Genomic DNA, 16897 nt, shown 5'->3' with positions numbered 1-16897 from the left:
ATAATAATGAATCTCAATCGATTATATCATGTCTGGAACATAATGGAACCAATAAGGAATGTCGACATAAGATGATTTATTTGCATACAAGGTAGCACTTGAATTTATGAATATAAGGGAGGATCATGAACCCACGTCAATATAAGAGTGCACACTCGTAGAACAGATTGAATTGAATGGAAACGTGGAGTTAAATACTTTAAAGAAGAAAGGTGTATTTGGCCATATGATTAAGACGCCATATGATGTTAAAACCAGTGGATATAAATGGGTCTTGTGAGGGATAGAAATCGTGAGATATAAAGCTGATGTTGCGCAAGGATTCTCACAAAGACCAATAATTGCTTATGAGGAGACATACTCCCATGTGGTTGTTGCAACTACTTTTAGATTTCTCATAAGTCTGGCTATATAAGAGAGAAAATTAGACTTGCAGCAAGTTGATGTAGTGACTGCATATTTATATGGTCCACTAGATAATGAAAGTACTAGAGGGTATTGAGCTGAAAGTACAACAAGTTCTCGAGAACAATATTGATAATCATCAAAGTATATGATCTGAATATCTTAGGATATGATCTGAATATCCTAGGAACCTCTGGATACAATTTCCCAAACAGTTGAATATCTCAAGAAAGAGTTTGAGATGAAAGATCTTGGAAAACAATTTGTTTGGGATTACAGCTTGAGTACATTAACAATGAAATCCTTATGCATCAAATAGTATATACATAAAAGGGTACTCAAGAGATTTAATATGGACCAGTCTCACCCATTATCTAGTACATGGGCATGAGATCACTTGTTTTGGAAACTGATCCATTCAGTCCAAAGGTGGATGATAAAGAAGTCCATTTAGTCCTAAGATGGATGATGCAGAAGTCTTGTTTTAGACACTGATCTGATTGGTCCATAAGAAGGACGATGAAGAAGCCTTTGATTTTGGTTTATTTTATACTAACCAGCCCAAAGAGGGGTTATTTAGTTTTGTTGATTTGTTTTCAGACAGGTTATGTTTTACACATGGTGGTACACGCATATCATAGCAACATCATCCAAGATTTCGTGTGTGTGTATTTGAGGTCGATGACTCAATATGTTTGATCAGATTGTGGCATGGCCGATGGTAAAGAAGAACCAACTATCATATTCGAGGACGAAGCATATTCTGCGCAAGATCTTCATCACCCACGGATTGCAGAAAATTGGAGAGGTCCCAGGGACCTTCAGTAATGTCCAAATCAGGGGGAGTAATGTGTGTTGTACTCTTTTTCTTTCACCATGGTTTTGTCCCAATTGGGTTTTCCTGGTAGGTTTTAATGAGGCAACATTAAAGCACTTTACAAGCTCTAAATGATTATGGCATCCAAGGGGAAGTGTTATGAACCAGATTGTGGATGGCTCATAACCAAGAGATTATGCCATTGGCGGCCCAAGAAAGAGAGAGTCGGCCAACTTTTCATTTTCCTTATGTCTTTATGTTTTTCTTTTCCTAGTTGAATTATGATTTGTACTCTTTCCATTTATCTATGACGGTGTAATCTCCTATATAAGTAACCCCTATGTTATGAATAAAGATATATTTTTTGTTACTTTTATAACAAAAATTTATATATGGAATAGATATCCGTATAATTGCTATGAGATAGTTGTGATACACTTTGTTTTTTTTTCATTTCTAATTTGCGACGACCCTCATGTACACATTACAATAATCGTGTCTCTTTGTCGTCACACGAATGATGAATCTAATTGCTACATACTTTGCTGTTGACGAATTAAGTTTATATGTATATGCATAATGTATATAATGATAAAATGGTCGGCAAAAAGTAGTAAGTTTTTTCTTTTGTCGATTTGTGGCCGAAAGTCGAGTCTCGTGAAAAGGTCGCATTATAACAAATGATAATGTTGATTATATAATGACATTAATACTTTACCCATAGTAGTTCCTCTTTTACAAAACCCATGCATTAGAGTAACTTTCATGTGTTGAAAAAAAAAGAGCAACTTTCATGTGATTGTATGAAACATAACCACAATAGTGGAGCGTGCATATCAGTATATAGATTGTTAAAGAAATGAAGTGAATATTATTTATTCGTTATCTCTCACCTAAAAGCATACAATTTGGTGATGTTTTCATTTTTGTCACGCCTCTATATGTTTTATCGGCAAAACTATCTCGACAATGATATTATTTTGGAAAATTTCTAGTATCCTTTAAGTGGATCCTGAGTTTATATGACTACTTCAAAACAAAGTAAAAAGAACCGATCTTTAGTGTGAAGAAATTGAAGTTGCAACATTTCACACGTCCATTTCTTTTGGACATTGGTCTATGATTTATATAAATATCGTCAATGTTTTATTGTACTGACAATAAAGATGATGAATAGACGACGAAAGAGAAGAATAAATAAATTAAGTTCAATAATAATGAATATATTATTGGATTTATTGAGTTTTCTAACAAATTAACACTTTGGTGAGTAATACTAATATCTACTCCGTTTATAATACACGACCTTCCAACTCTCGCACGTGTTACTTGAAATCAGAAGATGCTGGCATATATTGGATTATTTGCTAGACTGGCAAAGATCAGATCACCCACTTTCCTTTGAGGGGAAGTGTTACCACCTTTATAAATGTTTGAAATTACAAATGTTTGATTGGTTGCATCTCATAATAGCAAGTTTATTAAAGAATCGTGATGCGAATGATTATGTCAACGTTCAATGTACAGTTAAATTCAATAAGGGCTGATTGAAATATAGGTTGTTCATCGATCCATTTTGGCTTTCAATTTCTCACATGGCATGCACATCCATACTAGTATTTAATATTTATCACGGATACAAGTCGTTATTTATTGCCAACGATTGCTTAGACTAAAAACTTACGAGACTGGTAACAGACCCAAACGGGTCAAAGAACAGAAAAATACGAAACTATTCAAACGACTCATTAAAAGAGAGAATAAAGAAAGAAACAGAGTAAGCCAACCTCCCACCGGTATGTGCCTTCCCCTATCAAGGTTGAGCTTCCTCAAGAATGACACTACAAGCTAACTCCTGAGCAACTGCATTTTTTTCCGGCCGTACATGATATTCGTGAAAAGAAGTGAGCATCCTGTCCATGTAAATTCTTTAACTGCATTGATGAGGGAAAGTCTCTAGGATGGAAAAGAGATTCTCGTGCCAACACACAAGAGGATTCAAATATGACTCTCCTCGGGCGGGTGTTATTCTTATTCATGCTGAGACTGCCCAATGAAGAGCAGCTAGCTCGGCCTCTCGACGACTCCTCACATTAGAGAAAGCTCTACGACTGTGTAGAATAGTATTGCCAAATTCATCTCGTAAGATCCACCCAGCTCCACGGTTACTGTGACTTACCACGCAAGAAACGCCAATGTAACAATTTGGTGTGCTTACAATATGTGTCTAATGACCTCGTAGTTTCACGTTCTATATGATTATGAAACTAACGTAGTTGTTGCAATACCTTGTTTAGCTAGATTCCAAAAATGTAAGTTTTGTAATTCCCAGGTTTTGAATTACAATATTCTGGTTGTGATGTTGCAATACATTGATGCACATGAATTCCGATGTATCATCACGATTATATGTTATGTTGTTTGTAAGACACACGAGTGTGTCTACTACTCTGCATCAATGAAAGATTAAACTTGTTTAGAAACGAATACGATAGAGGTTTATATCAAACAAAGTTTTCCATGTATGTTCTTCCCAATAACTATTATCAAACAAGTAGAGGTTTATTAACAGATGTGGTACTGATTCCTTAATTTCTCATTCACTGAACATAAATCCAAATGCAAAAAAAAAAAAGGAAAAAAAATTATGAAGCATATCTTCTTCTCGACAGTGATAAGTTTTAAAAGATGAGAAAGGACAAAACACAAATTATTGCAGTTGCACTAAGCTTGGAGCATATGAAGAGTAGACAAGTGGGCAATCGGCTGGAGAAACTCTGATATCAACAGATTTCAAGTATCCATAATCTGTTGCAATGATGTGAGCTGTTTGGAACCTAGATCTCATGTCTAGATCAAAAACTACAGCAAGTTTATTCTCCTCGTCAATGAAAAAACTCCCACCATAAAGGTCAAGCATAAAACCAGGGACCCCTACCATAAGCTTGGTCCAGGAAACGGAATTAGGACCAATCTTAGTGGTAATACAAATATCAATCCTTTCATGCGTCTCCCAGCGTTGAAACAAGACCGCGAGCTGCTCATCTCTAACACAAGAGAGAGACACGAGAATTCCAAAACAATCGCCAGTGTCAAAAGGAAGAGGCAGACGCGGTCCAAAGCACTCGGTTGTAAAATCAAAACAGACTAAAAAATCTTCTTCAACATTCCTTGATGGGGGAACGTGTCTTCTTTCCACTGCAGAAAAATAAGCATTACCCTTGAGAGACACGCTGTTATGTCGACAATGCCTTATCCCCCATTCGGGAGGAGTGACATCAAGAACCTTCCATGAATTAGAGCTAAAATCGTAGATTTCGAACCCTACAATGGAGTTGCTTATGCCTGGCAGAGGAACAAAGCAAAACCTCAAGATTTTGTGATTACGGTTCTTCTTGTCATATCCCAAGGACAAACTTTCGAACCCCTCGAATTTTGTTCTGTGTTGGATCCACCTCGTCTGTCCTAAATAGGGATTCCATACCAAGAGCTCGTCTTTGGCGACGCATAGTAATAAGCCGTCACAGTGAATGACTTTAGATATGTCGATTTGATCAAGTATACTTACTTGTTCATTGCTGCTGCACGGATGAACAGAGTTTTGGTAGATGCGGATTCCTTGGAGATTGAATTTCATAAAACAAACCCTCTGATCCTTTATCACGAATCCCTCCGTAATGAACTGCTGCTTCCTTTCTGCGGCTTTACCGATAATCATCTTTTTAGATAAACTGTTCCACTTTTTGCTAGTAGATCGCACTGATTTTATAGAATTCAATGGAACCCTAGCCAATATCTCCTCTGTTAACAGAACCTCTGGAAGATCCATTATTGTTTTCATCCTATCCACCTTCTTAACGTAACTTGCTTGTTTGTTTGCTGTATATAAACTATGTTAATCTTCTTCTTCTTCTTTCTTCTCTCTACTCGATCGTGTCCTCTTTATATTAATAGCGCTAGGAGCTAATAAGGAAACGAGAACCGCGTTTGGTTTGTATAACTGAAAAGGAAAAATTGAATTCTTGGTCGGTAAATTCAAACTAAAAAACTAAAAAGATGACCCAAATCGAAAAATTGAAACTTTCGGACACGGAGAAAAGCGAAGTGCGTTGTACTATCCGAAGTTGAGTTGTGTTCTTTTTAAAATTTTTTAGGCAGAAGATATAAGGAAAAAGCTTAAAAAAAAAAAAGGAAAAGTGATAAGAAAGAGAAAAACTATGTCATTGATCTAAGCGGTTAAGAGAATAAGTTCATAGGAATTTTAAAAATGGTTCTCAAAACTAGTAAATTAGTAATATCTAAGGGTACTTTTGGAAATATGATCACTTAACATAAAAATAGAATCTCGTAAAATAATGACCATAATTGTACAACATTGATTCTGTACATTATACTTGGTAAACTTCTATTCGGACTCTCAGGTAGATTCAGTTCCATCGTGTCTCAACCGCTCTCATCTTAATTGTCAACGGCGTATCACTCCCCCGGCTCTAAGTCAACTTCATTATACTATTCGTTCTCCTCTTTGCCACTTTCTTTCACGGGAAAGATTCTGTGATACTTTTTCAAAAAAACCCATTTATAACGGGTTATTATTGAGCATGGCCCATTTTAATGTGATAAGAAAGAGAAAAACAATGTGATTGATCTAAGCAGTTAAGAAAATAAGAGTATGTCTAATGGTTAGAGCCCATGATGGGTTCTAATGATTAGTTTAATAATTAATTTTGTAATTTGTAAAGTTTAGAACTTTTGTTAATGTAATTAAATTTGTCATGGTCCAATAGGAGAATCTCTTTAAGGTTCTTAAATTTATTTTTTTTTAGAAGTTGAATTATTGGATTTCATAAAAATTTAAATCTATATATAATAGTAAACCCACTTTTTGTTTCCTCTAATGTCAGCATTTTTTTATAGGAAAATAAAATGAAGATCTAACGGTTCAGATTGATTCGGTATCTAATCCAAGGATCATGTTCTTTCTAGGTGATGTCATCTATTTAAAACAGAATTTAATCCAATGGCTGAGATTAGCATACCCTTTAATCCACGGGTCGAGATTAGACGTAACTTTTGTATTGACGAAGACTACGCTAACCAACCGACGCTAACGAAGTTTTGTGTCCATAGTGAAACATTGCTTCTGTTAATTGAGTTGTTACCCATGGTTCGAAGCTCTTCCTCTGTTTATATTTGATAACCAATTTGACATTCTTCCTTTTTCATTATTCCTGATTCTTGATTCGATTTTTTAATTATAGAATTTTTATCTCCCTGTCATCCACCATTAACAATCATTGCAGTTGCCTTTAACATTCTCGATCATTGGAGCTTTGTTTATGAAGGTAATCTTCTGAAACTTTTGATTTTTTTTGTGTGTTAAAAGTTAATCGCCTTTCCGTATGATTTTTGTGGTATTGAGAAACATTATTGTGTTTGATTATTCGAGAATGATTACTGATGTAGCGGAAGCTTCTAGGTTTTGTGAATACTCTTCACAGTGCTTAATACTCTTCACAGTGCTTAATCAAAAGCTCTTAGGTTGAGAATACTCTTCTTAATGGTTTATAGAAACATCTTTAGGGTTTGGAAATACTCTTTCCCGTGCTATAAAGCTCGTATAAATCTCTTTCTTATTAAATCATCATAAAATTACTAAATACAATTATAAGCCTGTAAGGCTATTTATATGAAAACACAAAAGCCATAAAACCCTAATCCTAATTAAAATAGGAAAACTATTAAAACCTTAAAACAATAAAAGTAATTATCCTATTAATGAATAATATTAATATTTGGAATAAATCCAAATATTCCCTGCATCATTCTCTCCGGTATGGAGAAGATTCGTCCTCGAATCTTGATCGTGGTCTTTGATTCCAAATCGTTTTCCAAGAAAAAATCTTCCTCGAATCTTCAACAACATGTTTTGCACGATTTTTGCACGGATCTGTTTGTAACTTAAATCTTCACAAATCCGATTTTGCACAAAGATTGCACGGAGTAGATTATTAAGATTCTGCACAAAATCTTCATCAACACGATTAAACTCTATTTTTGCATGGCTCCGATTTTCAAAGGACCCATCTTTAAAGACAAAGTCGAAAACACGAACATCATCTTCGATAAAACTCTCGTCATCTTCATCATCTTCCAATTGCATATCTTGAGCTCGTGCTTCTTCGATCTTCTTTAACGCATGTTCAAACTTATTAAATCCCTTGCAGAGATCTTGTTCAAACTTCTCCAAAGCGTTGCTGATATCTTGTTCAAACTTCTTCAAAGCCTTATTGATATCTTGTTTAAACTTGCTGACATCATGTTTAAACTCCTCCACGATTTCAGCTAGTTGTTGTTGTTGTAGATGCATCTGCGATCAAGATAATAGAACTGTTTGACTTTGATACCAACTGATGTAGCGGAAGCTTCTAGGTTTTGTGAATACTGTTCACAGTGCTTAATCAAAAGCTCTTAGGGTTGAGAATACTCTTCTCAGTGGTTTATAGAAACCTCTTTAGGGTTTGGAAATACTCTTTCCCGTGCTATAAAGCTCGTATAAATCTCTTTCTTATTAAATCATCATAAAATTACTAAATACAATTATAAGCCTATAAAGCTATTTATATGAAAACACAAAAGCCATAAAACCCTAATCCTAATTAAAATAGGAAAACTATTAAAACCTTAAAACAATAAAAGTAATTATCCTATTAATGAATAATATTAATATTTGGAATAAATCCAAAGGGATTTTTTAAGATTAGTGATTTATTATAAATAGATGTTCAAGCTTAAAGTTGTATGCAGTTTTATGATGATTTTATAAGAAATAAATTTTATACGAGCTTTATAGCACGAGAAATAATATTTCCAAACCCTAAAGAGGTTTCTATAAACCACTGAGAAGAGTATTCTCAACCCTAAGAGCTTTTGATTAAGCACTGTGAAGAGTATTCACAAAACCTAGAAGCTTCTGCTACATCAATTGGTATCAGAGCCAGGTTTATAAATCTCTTTCTTATTAAATCATCGTAAAATTACTAAATACAATTATAAGCCTATAAAGCTATTTATATGAAAACACAAAAGCCATAAAACTCTAATCCTAATTAAAATAGGAAAACTATTAAAACCTTAAAACAATAAAAGTAATTATCCTATTAATGAATAATATTAATAGGATAATTACTTTTATGGTTTTAATGGTTTTCCTATATTAAATTAGGTTAGGGTTTTTTAAGATTAGTGATTTATTATAAATAGATGTTCAAGCTTAAAGTTGTATGCAGTTTTATGATGATTTTATAAGAAATAAATTTTATACGAGCTTTATAGCACGAGAAATAATATTTCCAAACCCTAAAGAGGTTTCTATAAACCACTGAGAAGAGTATTCTCAACCCTAAGAGCTTTTGATTAAGCACTGTGAAGAGTTTCACAATACCTAGAAGCTTCCGCTATATCAATTGTTATCAGAGCCAGATTTATAAATCTCTTTCTTATTAAATCATCGTAAAATTACTAAATACAATTATAAGCCTATAAGGCTATTTATATGAAAACACAAAAGCCATAAAACCGTAATCCTAATTAAAATAGGAAAACTATTAAAACCTTAAAACAATAAAAGTAATTATCCTATTAATGAATAATATTAAGTAGGGGTTATTGGTTGTTGTATTTTAATGGATTTGAAAATCCGAACTAAATCTAGTGTTATTGGTTCTATGATTTTCAAATCTGTATTAAAATCATGTGTTATTGGTTTAATGGTTCATAAATTCTGTATCAAATCAAGTGTTATTCAATCGTACGGATTTACTAATATATTTGATTTTATAATGGATTTGAATGGATTTGTTTGGATTTTTTAGTTAAAAATACAAAGACTCAAATCCGAAGGAAAACCTCCGGATTTGCATATTTTACTTGGATTTATAAATACTATATGGATTTCTAAATCAATCAAAATATATAAACCAATAACACCTCCTAATATTTGGATCAATTACACTTTAGTCATCGTATCTGTTTATTTCCGGATTGAATTTGATTTTGCGGTTTTCGTTGCCCTGTCTATATTCCTATCTGTCTCTCTTTCACAAATTCATTGGTTCGGAGTTTGGTATATCTCTGCCTTTTTCTCGGGCTTACTCGAACAGTTTGATTTTAACATACGAGGTGTGAAGTTGAACGCTTAAACAAATTATCCATGCGATCTCGGTTTCTCTTTATCACCCTTTCACTATTTTGACGAGAATATTTACGTGTGGTGGCTGTAGTCAGGTCCATCAGACGAGATTCCAACACCAAGATTGAGGCTGATGGTGTCTGTTTCATCTGGTCTGAACCGAGGCTTGGTGTCATGATCCCTGCTAGACTTCGAAGTGGGGACATCATGATTGTGGTTGCCTTCGTATGTTGTTATTACAGCTTTTGGATCATGTGATTCCTCTCCACGTGTTTTGTCACTGGGCATCCAGGGGTTGTGCACTTGTAGTATTCCTACAAAAAGCCAAAGGAACATTACAAAGGATGATATCTCCCATATTCCAAACCCAGTTCCAAAGGGAATCAAGACTTTATGCACAAACCAAACAACTAGCCCTTGAAGACAAAGACTAAACTGTTATAGCTATAAATGATATTGGACTACAAGTTTTGCTTGTGTATGTTCACTTGCGAAGAAAGAGGTTTGTGGTTATACGAACCTGGGATTTGGGTTTCCCCTTGCGACTTTCTGCCCATACTTAGGCCACATATAATTAGCCATCATACAGTATGTCAACCTCACTCAGAGTTTGAAAAACAACCTGAGGCTCCCGAATATGATTAACAAGTGTTTTTATTTCCATGGTGTCCCATCCAACCTCCTACAAAAAGTTATAAGAAAGTTTGATCATGCCAAATCACTGTTTCAAAGCAAGCATCATCGTCCTGGTTCTCTTTATTCTTATCTGACACCGCAACTTAACCACCACCGTCAGTTGTAGGAGGTCCTTCAGGTTTACCAGTTTGCTCAATGGCCTGTGACAAGTTGTAGACGTCAGATCCCTTATATGTATGCAGGAATAAAGACTAGAATAAACAGATGTAATTACAGGTTTTGTCAAGGAAATTTCATGCAATCATATTTTAAGATTTAGGTAAAGTTACCTTCTATGCCTCACGCCTGTTACTTGAGTATACTTACCTACCCTTTCTTCTTGTGTAGGCATACCAAGACCACCAGTGAATGGAGGTTAATCATACATGCAGAGGCTATATATGTGTACGTTTCGAATGTCAGCGAATGTAAAGACTGAAGAGCAAGGGAATATCTTCTGGTTGATAGATGGCGAGTTTCAAGATGGTAAGGATCTCAACAAGTATGGCGACTGCATCCTCAATGGAAGCTCCATGACGCCTTAAATACTGTTTGAATCATTAAGCTTTGTTCTCTTTGATAAAAACTCGACGATAAGAAGAAGGGTTTGGACATCCCCTTGCCCACCATATTCGTAGTAGAATAATGCAGAAACATCCTTTCACATGCTTACATAATTTTTTGAACAATGCACCTTTTCACATGCATTTTTAATTTCTGCAAGACAAGCAATCAAACTCATAGAATTTATTAGATCAATTAAAGTATGAGTTCATATACTTACTAATGCAAAAAATATCTTTTCATTTCTTTTGTGAACTATCATTTCTCTGAATACACACTTTTGGGAATTGTAACTTTTCACGAATCTATCTATTGTTCGTCACTCTCGCATTCTCCTTATATATAACCATTCACCAAAGAGTGTGACACATATTAAGTATTATAAACAGACAAAATACCATTCTGTAAGAATTCTATATTGTTAAATAAATGAATTGTTGTAATAATTTATAGCAACCAAACAATTCCCTAGACTATATTTGCGAAGTGATTTTGCCACATGTCATTTCTACAATCAATTTCACAAAACAAATATGACATGTCTTATAGCTTAATATGACATGGGCAATTGCATTTAATGTTAATTTCTATTTTTGGTAATATTTTAAAATATGGTAATAACTCATATAATGTCAATTTATATTTTTGGAATTTTTTTTAGAATATGGGAATAACTCATAAATCATCATTAAAATAAATATATTCAAATATGACATTATAAAAATTTCGAAATTGGGTTATATAATTTTAAATTATACAATTTTATTACTAAAATTTTCAAAAATGTATACAATTTTTTTAGAAAATTATAAAAATTTAATCTTAAAATAATTATTTTCTTATATATCTACAAATTTTATAAATATTGTTTAATTTTAATTTTTGGTAATTATACAGCTTTTAAAACTTTATTTAATATATTTAATTAAAATAAATAGATAAAAAAATCTATCTAAGATTATAATTTCAAATATATACATGCATATTCTTAAATGTATTTTTTATGTTTAATTAAATCAAATTTATATTAAAATATTGATACGAAAAAGAAATTTTAAAATATTAATAAAACTTTATTTTAAAATATAATTTATATTTATCTGTTAAAAAATATTTTAAATTTTTTTACTGCACATGGTGCAGAAAGACATCTAGTTGAAACTATATAAACGATTGCAAATCTTTATTGACATAACTATTTGCTAACCATTATAATTATCGTTGTTAATAATTGTAATTCTTGATTAACCATCACAACTATTGGTGTTACCATTGCAACTTTTGGTGCTAACTATTATAAGTTTAGAATAACTATTGCCACTGTTGGTTGCGATTTTTAACTCTCTATATAAAGAGTTGTAGACATTAGCATATGTAAAAAAAATATTAGAATCTAATTGTTAGAAAAAGAGAATGATTCATTGTTCAAAAATCTTTAAAAGATCTTTGAAAAAAGACATATAAACACAAAAAAAAAAAATTTGTTAGTCTTGTATCTTAATTTAAGAAAAGAAGAAGACTTTGATTTTTTTTATCATACAAATGGATTTAGTGTAATTCAAATCTTGATATATGGTCAAAATAATTTTAAAAGAATTGAAGTCATGCAGTTCAAACATTATCCAAATTATGTAACCACAATCATGAACAAATTGTGTGAGGATATTTTGAAACAAAATATAATGTAGGCTTAGAATAATTACATTTTACTTTTTGTTCGTGTAATATATTTAGTAACTTGTGTATAATAAAAAATATATAGTTAATAAATAATAAAAATAAATAACTAATTTTTATAAAGTATTTATAAATACATTTGTTGTGTATACATTTTTAATATTAAACAATTAAATTTTTCGTAAAAAATTTAATAGGCGCGGGTTTGTTTCCTAGTAAATATAACATAAAACATATTAAAAAGATGTCATTACAGAGATTCTGAGCATGAAAACTTTATAATTTTAGACATGAAATACTAACTCTCAGATATCAACAGATAGAAAGAGAATGTAGTCCCCTGAAATATGTTTATAATCTTAGATCTTGAGAACTTTCCGCAACTACTCGAATCTCTTGACAAGGGAGAGATCATTAAGTATATTCTCGGTCGCTTTATTACTATGAGCACTTCCTTTTGTCTATACAAAACAGAAGCTTACATCATCGCAAAAGTACACGGACATAACAAGGCTATTTGTTCTTTCTAGGAATAGAGAAAGTAGAATGATTTTTTTTTCTTTTTACTTTGAGAGAAGGAACCATTGCCACTGCTTCTTTAGCAGTTTCAAGACAGAGATTGCCAAGAACGCAAAGCTGTTCAATAACGACCACCACAATGGTTTAAAACCTTATGTCTAAAAAACTTAGCTGATGACCATAAAAAATCCAATCTCAAAAGGTTTAAACATCTTACCTCAAACTCAGTGAACTGATGCCTGCTCAAGATTCTGTGAAACTTGAATTAAGGTAAACACACATGGTGCAGTCAAAATCATACGGCATATATACTCTCACAAAACTAAAGAATTGAACCAATGACATTAAACTCTCTCATTCATGGGTTAAGTGCTAATAAACGCATAATCAATGCATTCTTGTAATACTAGGTCTACTGAATAAACTAATCATACAGAAAGATGATACTCTCGAACTTGTCGAACAGCATCTGGATTCTTGTACCGACTAAATCGCTTCACATACTGCAAAGACTTCTCAATCACTCTGCAAAGAGTAAACAAAAGTCAATCACCAGTAAAGTACTATTTTCTTTCCTGAGGATAATGAAACTGGCATAAACACTTACAAAATAGCGTGCATCTAAAAGTAATATGCATCAGTGTAGACATATATCAAAAATCTCCGTACATTCTTCAATTCTTTAGTCTACAAGACCGAAGGCTCTTGAATTTATTGATTGCTAATTGGCAGTGAAACTCTACAAAACACAAAACTTTTTAAAAAGACTTAACTGAGAAACTTGATTCATAGGATCCTCGGAGACTTGCTGAAGCTGTTCATACTTGTGCTCAAGGATCAAAGACACTTCACAGTTCATTAAGCACTTTGCCTTCAAAAACTCTGATTGCCAACAAAGGAATCAAGCCCATAAATTTCAGTGTAAAAGTGTAAGATCAATCGAAAAGAATTGTAATGGACTAAGACCAATTCGAATGAAAAGAAGAAAATAAAAAACCCTAATTTTTCAATACAATAGCTCGGGATACAGAGACGGTAATAACAGAGAGGTTACCATCTCCAATCTTGAGTTCGGCAGCGTTCTCTTCTTCTTCTCCGGACATGGCAGAAGCTGAGGAGAAAAAGATACTTGAGCCTATGCTCCGGCTTCAATAGAACGGCAGCCTCCATCTCTCGAGCTTCTTCCTTCGGAAAAATCAACTGCTAATTGACTTCGTAAAAAACATCAACAAAGAGATTCCCAAAGAGATACATTGGAAAATTTATTACCCAATACTAAAGTGACATGTAGGGATTCTCACCAATTCTAAAAAGTCATATTAAGCACCGGTTCTATGTTTTTAGCTTATTTTTGATTTATTTTTTTATCTTTTTTTTTAGAACCCTTTCCTAAAACCTCCGATGGAGGTGGTCTAAGTGCATAGAAATTTTGAAAACGGTTTCCGAAACTAGTAAATTTGTAATATCTAAGGGTATTTTTGGAAATATGACCACTTAACATAAAAAAATATTTTAAATGGAATCTCGCAAAATAATGATCTTAATTGTACAGCATTGAATTTGTACATTATACTTGGTAAACTTCTATTCGGACTCTCAGGTAGATTCAGCTCCATCGTGTCTCAGCCGCTCTCATCTTAAATTGCCAATGGCATGTCACTCCTTCACTCCGGCTCTAAGTCAACTTCACCGTACTATTTGTTCTCATCTTTGCCACTTACTCCGTGATACTTTTTTCAAAGAAGCCCATTTATAACGGGCTATTAAAGAAGCCCACTATCTGACCCATTTTTTAATTTGTCAAGCTGTAAACACGATATTCGCAAACCGGGGTTCGGTTCATTAATTTTAAGATTTCGGTTAGATTCGCGGTTTAGCTTCAAGTTCGTGATTGATTATCTTTTGCGTGAGGGGACAGAGACACGCTAGTTCTGTTCTGCCTTCAACTGTGGCATCGTTTTCTTTCTCTTGTTCAAAAAAAGGAACTTGTGACAACATCGTCGAGATCAAGCCCAAGATTCGTCTTTAATATTTGTTGAGCTTATAAGGTTGGATCCAAACCTCTTAATCTGAACGCTCTTGTGCGTATTCAATCACTTTAACAGCTTAAATTCCATCGCTTTCATGCTCTTTACGCGTTGTTGAGATCAACTGATTCACTCCACTTTTGTTTTTGATATGTAGGCAATCTGGGTTGTCTGAAAGATATTCACTTTGCTTCAGTTTCATTGCTTGTGAAACCAAACCACACTTCACTCGAGAAAATGGAGAACTTGTTCATTGCTTGTGAAACCAAACCACACTTCACTCGAGAAAATGGAGAATGGGGCGAATCCCATTTTGCGGAAAACGGAGCTAAAATCATAAAGTCACAAGCACTTCCACGCGTTAGAGATCTTGAGAGAGTCCGTTCGAATCCTCCGGTACAATCTCGGTGCTTTCATGGTAGCCGCCGCTGTCTTGATCTTACCAAACTTTCTAGTTGATCACTCGCTAGTTAACAAGCTCACGGTGAAGCTCCGCAAAGTCGAGCGCTTCTCCCTTTTTGTGAAACACTCTTGTCAGAAATTCGCTGAAACCGCTGTTTCGTCCGCGATGTGTTTCCCTCTTGTCTAAAGCAGCAATGGTTTGTTTACTCGGTGGACTCTACTTGCTCGAGGGTAAAGGTCGAGATAAACAAGTTCTTGGTAGCGTTGCAGAAGCTGTGGGGACGAGTTGTCTACACATACCTGTGGGTTTGCATTCTGATTGTTGGCTGCTTCAACTTCCTTCTGCGTTATCCTCTTGTTAGTCATCATCTACGCAATGAGTTTTTAGAAGGGGTCGTCGGTCTTGAAATTATGGAGGTTTTGTGGTACATGTGCCACTGAAACACTCTCAAGAGTTTTTTGATGAAAAAAAATAATATTTTGTGGAGACAATTCCTGCGGTAGATGTGCTAGAATCGCTGCCTGATGCTATGGTTGATGCATAAATCTTAAAGACACGACAAAACATTAAGCAGTGTGGTGATTCCTACGAGCAAGTATCATGATTTGAAGATTGGTTCTTTAGAAGTAGGTCCTTTACTTATAAAGAGATCGGTCAGTACGAAGTCACCCATTATTCGAGATAATAATAACTCCAGTGGTCATACGAGGGCTTTTCTTATTTAAGGGATATAATTATTAGCCTCAGAAGCTCCACAAAACCTACATCTGCATGGATTATGGTTCCTCTATAAGAAAAGGAAGCCATACTCATAGGGTATGATACCAACTCTAAGTCCCTGAGCAGCATGTCATCTTCATATGGCGTGTCAAGTCACACCTGCAAGGCTCTAAGTGTCATGCCAGCGGACAGTTTTAAAGTGTGTGCTTCCCAAATAACCGGCACATGTAAGGAGCACATCAGAATTAGGAGCATTGTCTGTCACTGATGATCACTCTAGGCTGCAAGAAAAGGATGAAAGCGAATCTCCTCAACACGGTTCATCCACCACGACAGGCGACAACCTCAGATATAGAACTCGAGAGTTGTGCACCCCAAACCCATTCTTTAGTGATTTATGATGAAATTCTAGAGTCGGAGTGTAACCTAAATGCAGTGGATAATTGCTCAGAGAAGAGTATGGGACATGATTCTACAGATCATAAACTCTTATATATAGTTTTATATATTTTATTTGAACATCAAAGTTATTATTCTTTTACAGAAGACCAATAGCTTTTTGGGCTGCCCATCAAATGTTATGGCCTATTTTCTCCTAGTCATTGAATGCGCACAGATACTGATTAATATGCTAAAACAGTTATAAAAAAAAAAAAAAAAAAAAAAACCTGGTTCAAGGCCAATGGGGATGATCTCAGAACCAAAGTATGGGAACCCGGCAGCTTCTTTCGGTGGTAGACCAAGAACCGAAGTGTCGACTTGCTGAAAACAAGCACGGCTCAGAGTACAAGAACAAAAGGGATCAAATTCATCAATCAACATGCATGAAGATAAAATTAATGTATGGTGGTGGGGGCAATGCTATCTCACCTCAACAAAACCATCACCGAAGTTGACTC

At 34.2% G+C, this 16897-nt stretch overlaps 3 protein-coding genes across 5 annotated transcripts; all 3 read right to left on the bottom strand.

Moving 5' to 3' along the window:
* Window positions 1–3778: 3778 nt before the first annotated feature.
* Window positions 3779–5241, bottom strand: LOC106293707 (F-box/kelch-repeat protein At3g13680-like). Its single transcript, XM_013729368.1, has one exon. The coding sequence runs from the start codon at window positions 5061–5063 to the stop codon at window positions 3933–3935; it is 1131 nt and encodes a 376-aa protein (XP_013584822.1). The 5' UTR covers window positions 5064–5241; the 3' UTR covers window positions 3779–3932.
* A 3979-nt stretch (window positions 5242–9220) lies between these two features.
* LOC106293748 (probable WRKY transcription factor 20) lies at window positions 9221–10829 on the bottom strand. Of its 2 annotated transcripts, XR_001260626.1 has the most exons (3): window positions 10379–10829; window positions 9934–10249; window positions 9221–9727 (listed from the first exon to the last, which is right to left on the bottom strand). XR_001260626.1 is itself a non-coding variant. In XM_013729397.1 (2 exons), the coding sequence occupies exons 1-2, from the start codon at window positions 9968–9970 to the stop codon at window positions 9486–9488; spliced, it is 279 nt and encodes a 92-aa protein (XP_013584851.1). In that variant the 5' UTR covers window positions 9971–10305; the 3' UTR covers window positions 9221–9485. The 2 variants fall into 2 exon arrangements, 1 of the variants encoding a protein (XP_013584851.1); XM_013729397.1 differs by lacking the exon at window positions 10379–10829 and having other exon boundaries at window positions 9934–10305.
* Window positions 10830–12509: 1680 nt separating this feature from the next.
* LOC106293279 (DNA-directed RNA polymerase II subunit 4-like) lies at window positions 12510–14341 on the bottom strand. 2 transcript variants are annotated; one of them, XM_013728933.1, is made up of 6 exons: window positions 13903–14341; window positions 13622–13730; window positions 13296–13373; window positions 13066–13099; window positions 12897–12965; window positions 12510–12790 (listed from the first exon to the last, which is right to left on the bottom strand). In XM_013728933.1, the coding sequence occupies exons 1-6, from the start codon at window positions 13949–13951 to the stop codon at window positions 12713–12715; spliced, it is 417 nt and encodes a 138-aa protein (XP_013584387.1). In that variant the 5' UTR covers window positions 13952–14341; the 3' UTR covers window positions 12510–12712. The 2 variants fall into 2 exon arrangements, 1 of the variants encoding a protein (XP_013584387.1); XR_001260431.1 differs by adding an exon at window positions 13456–13535 and having other exon boundaries at window positions 12652–12790; window positions 13066–13373.
* Between the last annotated feature and the right edge of the window lie 2556 nt (window positions 14342–16897).

The sequence above is a fragment of the Brassica oleracea genome, chromosome C5, assembly GCF_000695525.1.
Source record: "Brassica oleracea var. oleracea cultivar TO1000 chromosome C5, BOL, whole genome shotgun sequence".
In the NCBI taxonomy this organism is placed as follows: Eukaryota; Viridiplantae; Streptophyta; class Magnoliopsida; order Brassicales; family Brassicaceae; genus Brassica; species Brassica oleracea.
This window is presented reverse-complemented; position numbering and strand designations above follow the sequence as displayed.

Excerpts from the sequence above, each read along its gene's own strand:
- LOC106293707 (XM_013729368.1), bottom strand. The coding sequence starts at position 5,063 with ATGAAAACAATAATGGATCTTCCAGAGGTTCTGTTAACAGAGGAGATA.
- LOC106293748 (XM_013729397.1), bottom strand. The coding sequence starts at position 9,970 with ATGGGCAGAAAGTCGCAAGGGGAAACCCAAATCCCAG. Across the intron at positions 9,728-9,933 it reads AGGGGAAACCCAAATCCCAG|GAATACTACAAGTGCACAAC; the intron begins GTTCGTATAACC and ends GGCTTTTTGTAG.
- LOC106293279 (XM_013728933.1), bottom strand. The coding sequence starts at position 13,951 with ATGTCCGGAGAAGAAGAAGAGAACGCTGCCGAACTCAAGATTGGAGAT. Across the intron at positions 13,731-13,902 it reads CGAACTCAAGATTGGAGATG|AGTTTTTGAAGGCAAAGTGC; the intron begins GTAACCTCTCTG and ends GTTGGCAATCAG. Across the intron at positions 12,966-13,065 it reads ATCAGTTCACTGAGTTTGAG|CTTTGCGTTCTTGGCAATCT; the intron begins GTAAGATGTTTA and ends GTTATTGAACAG.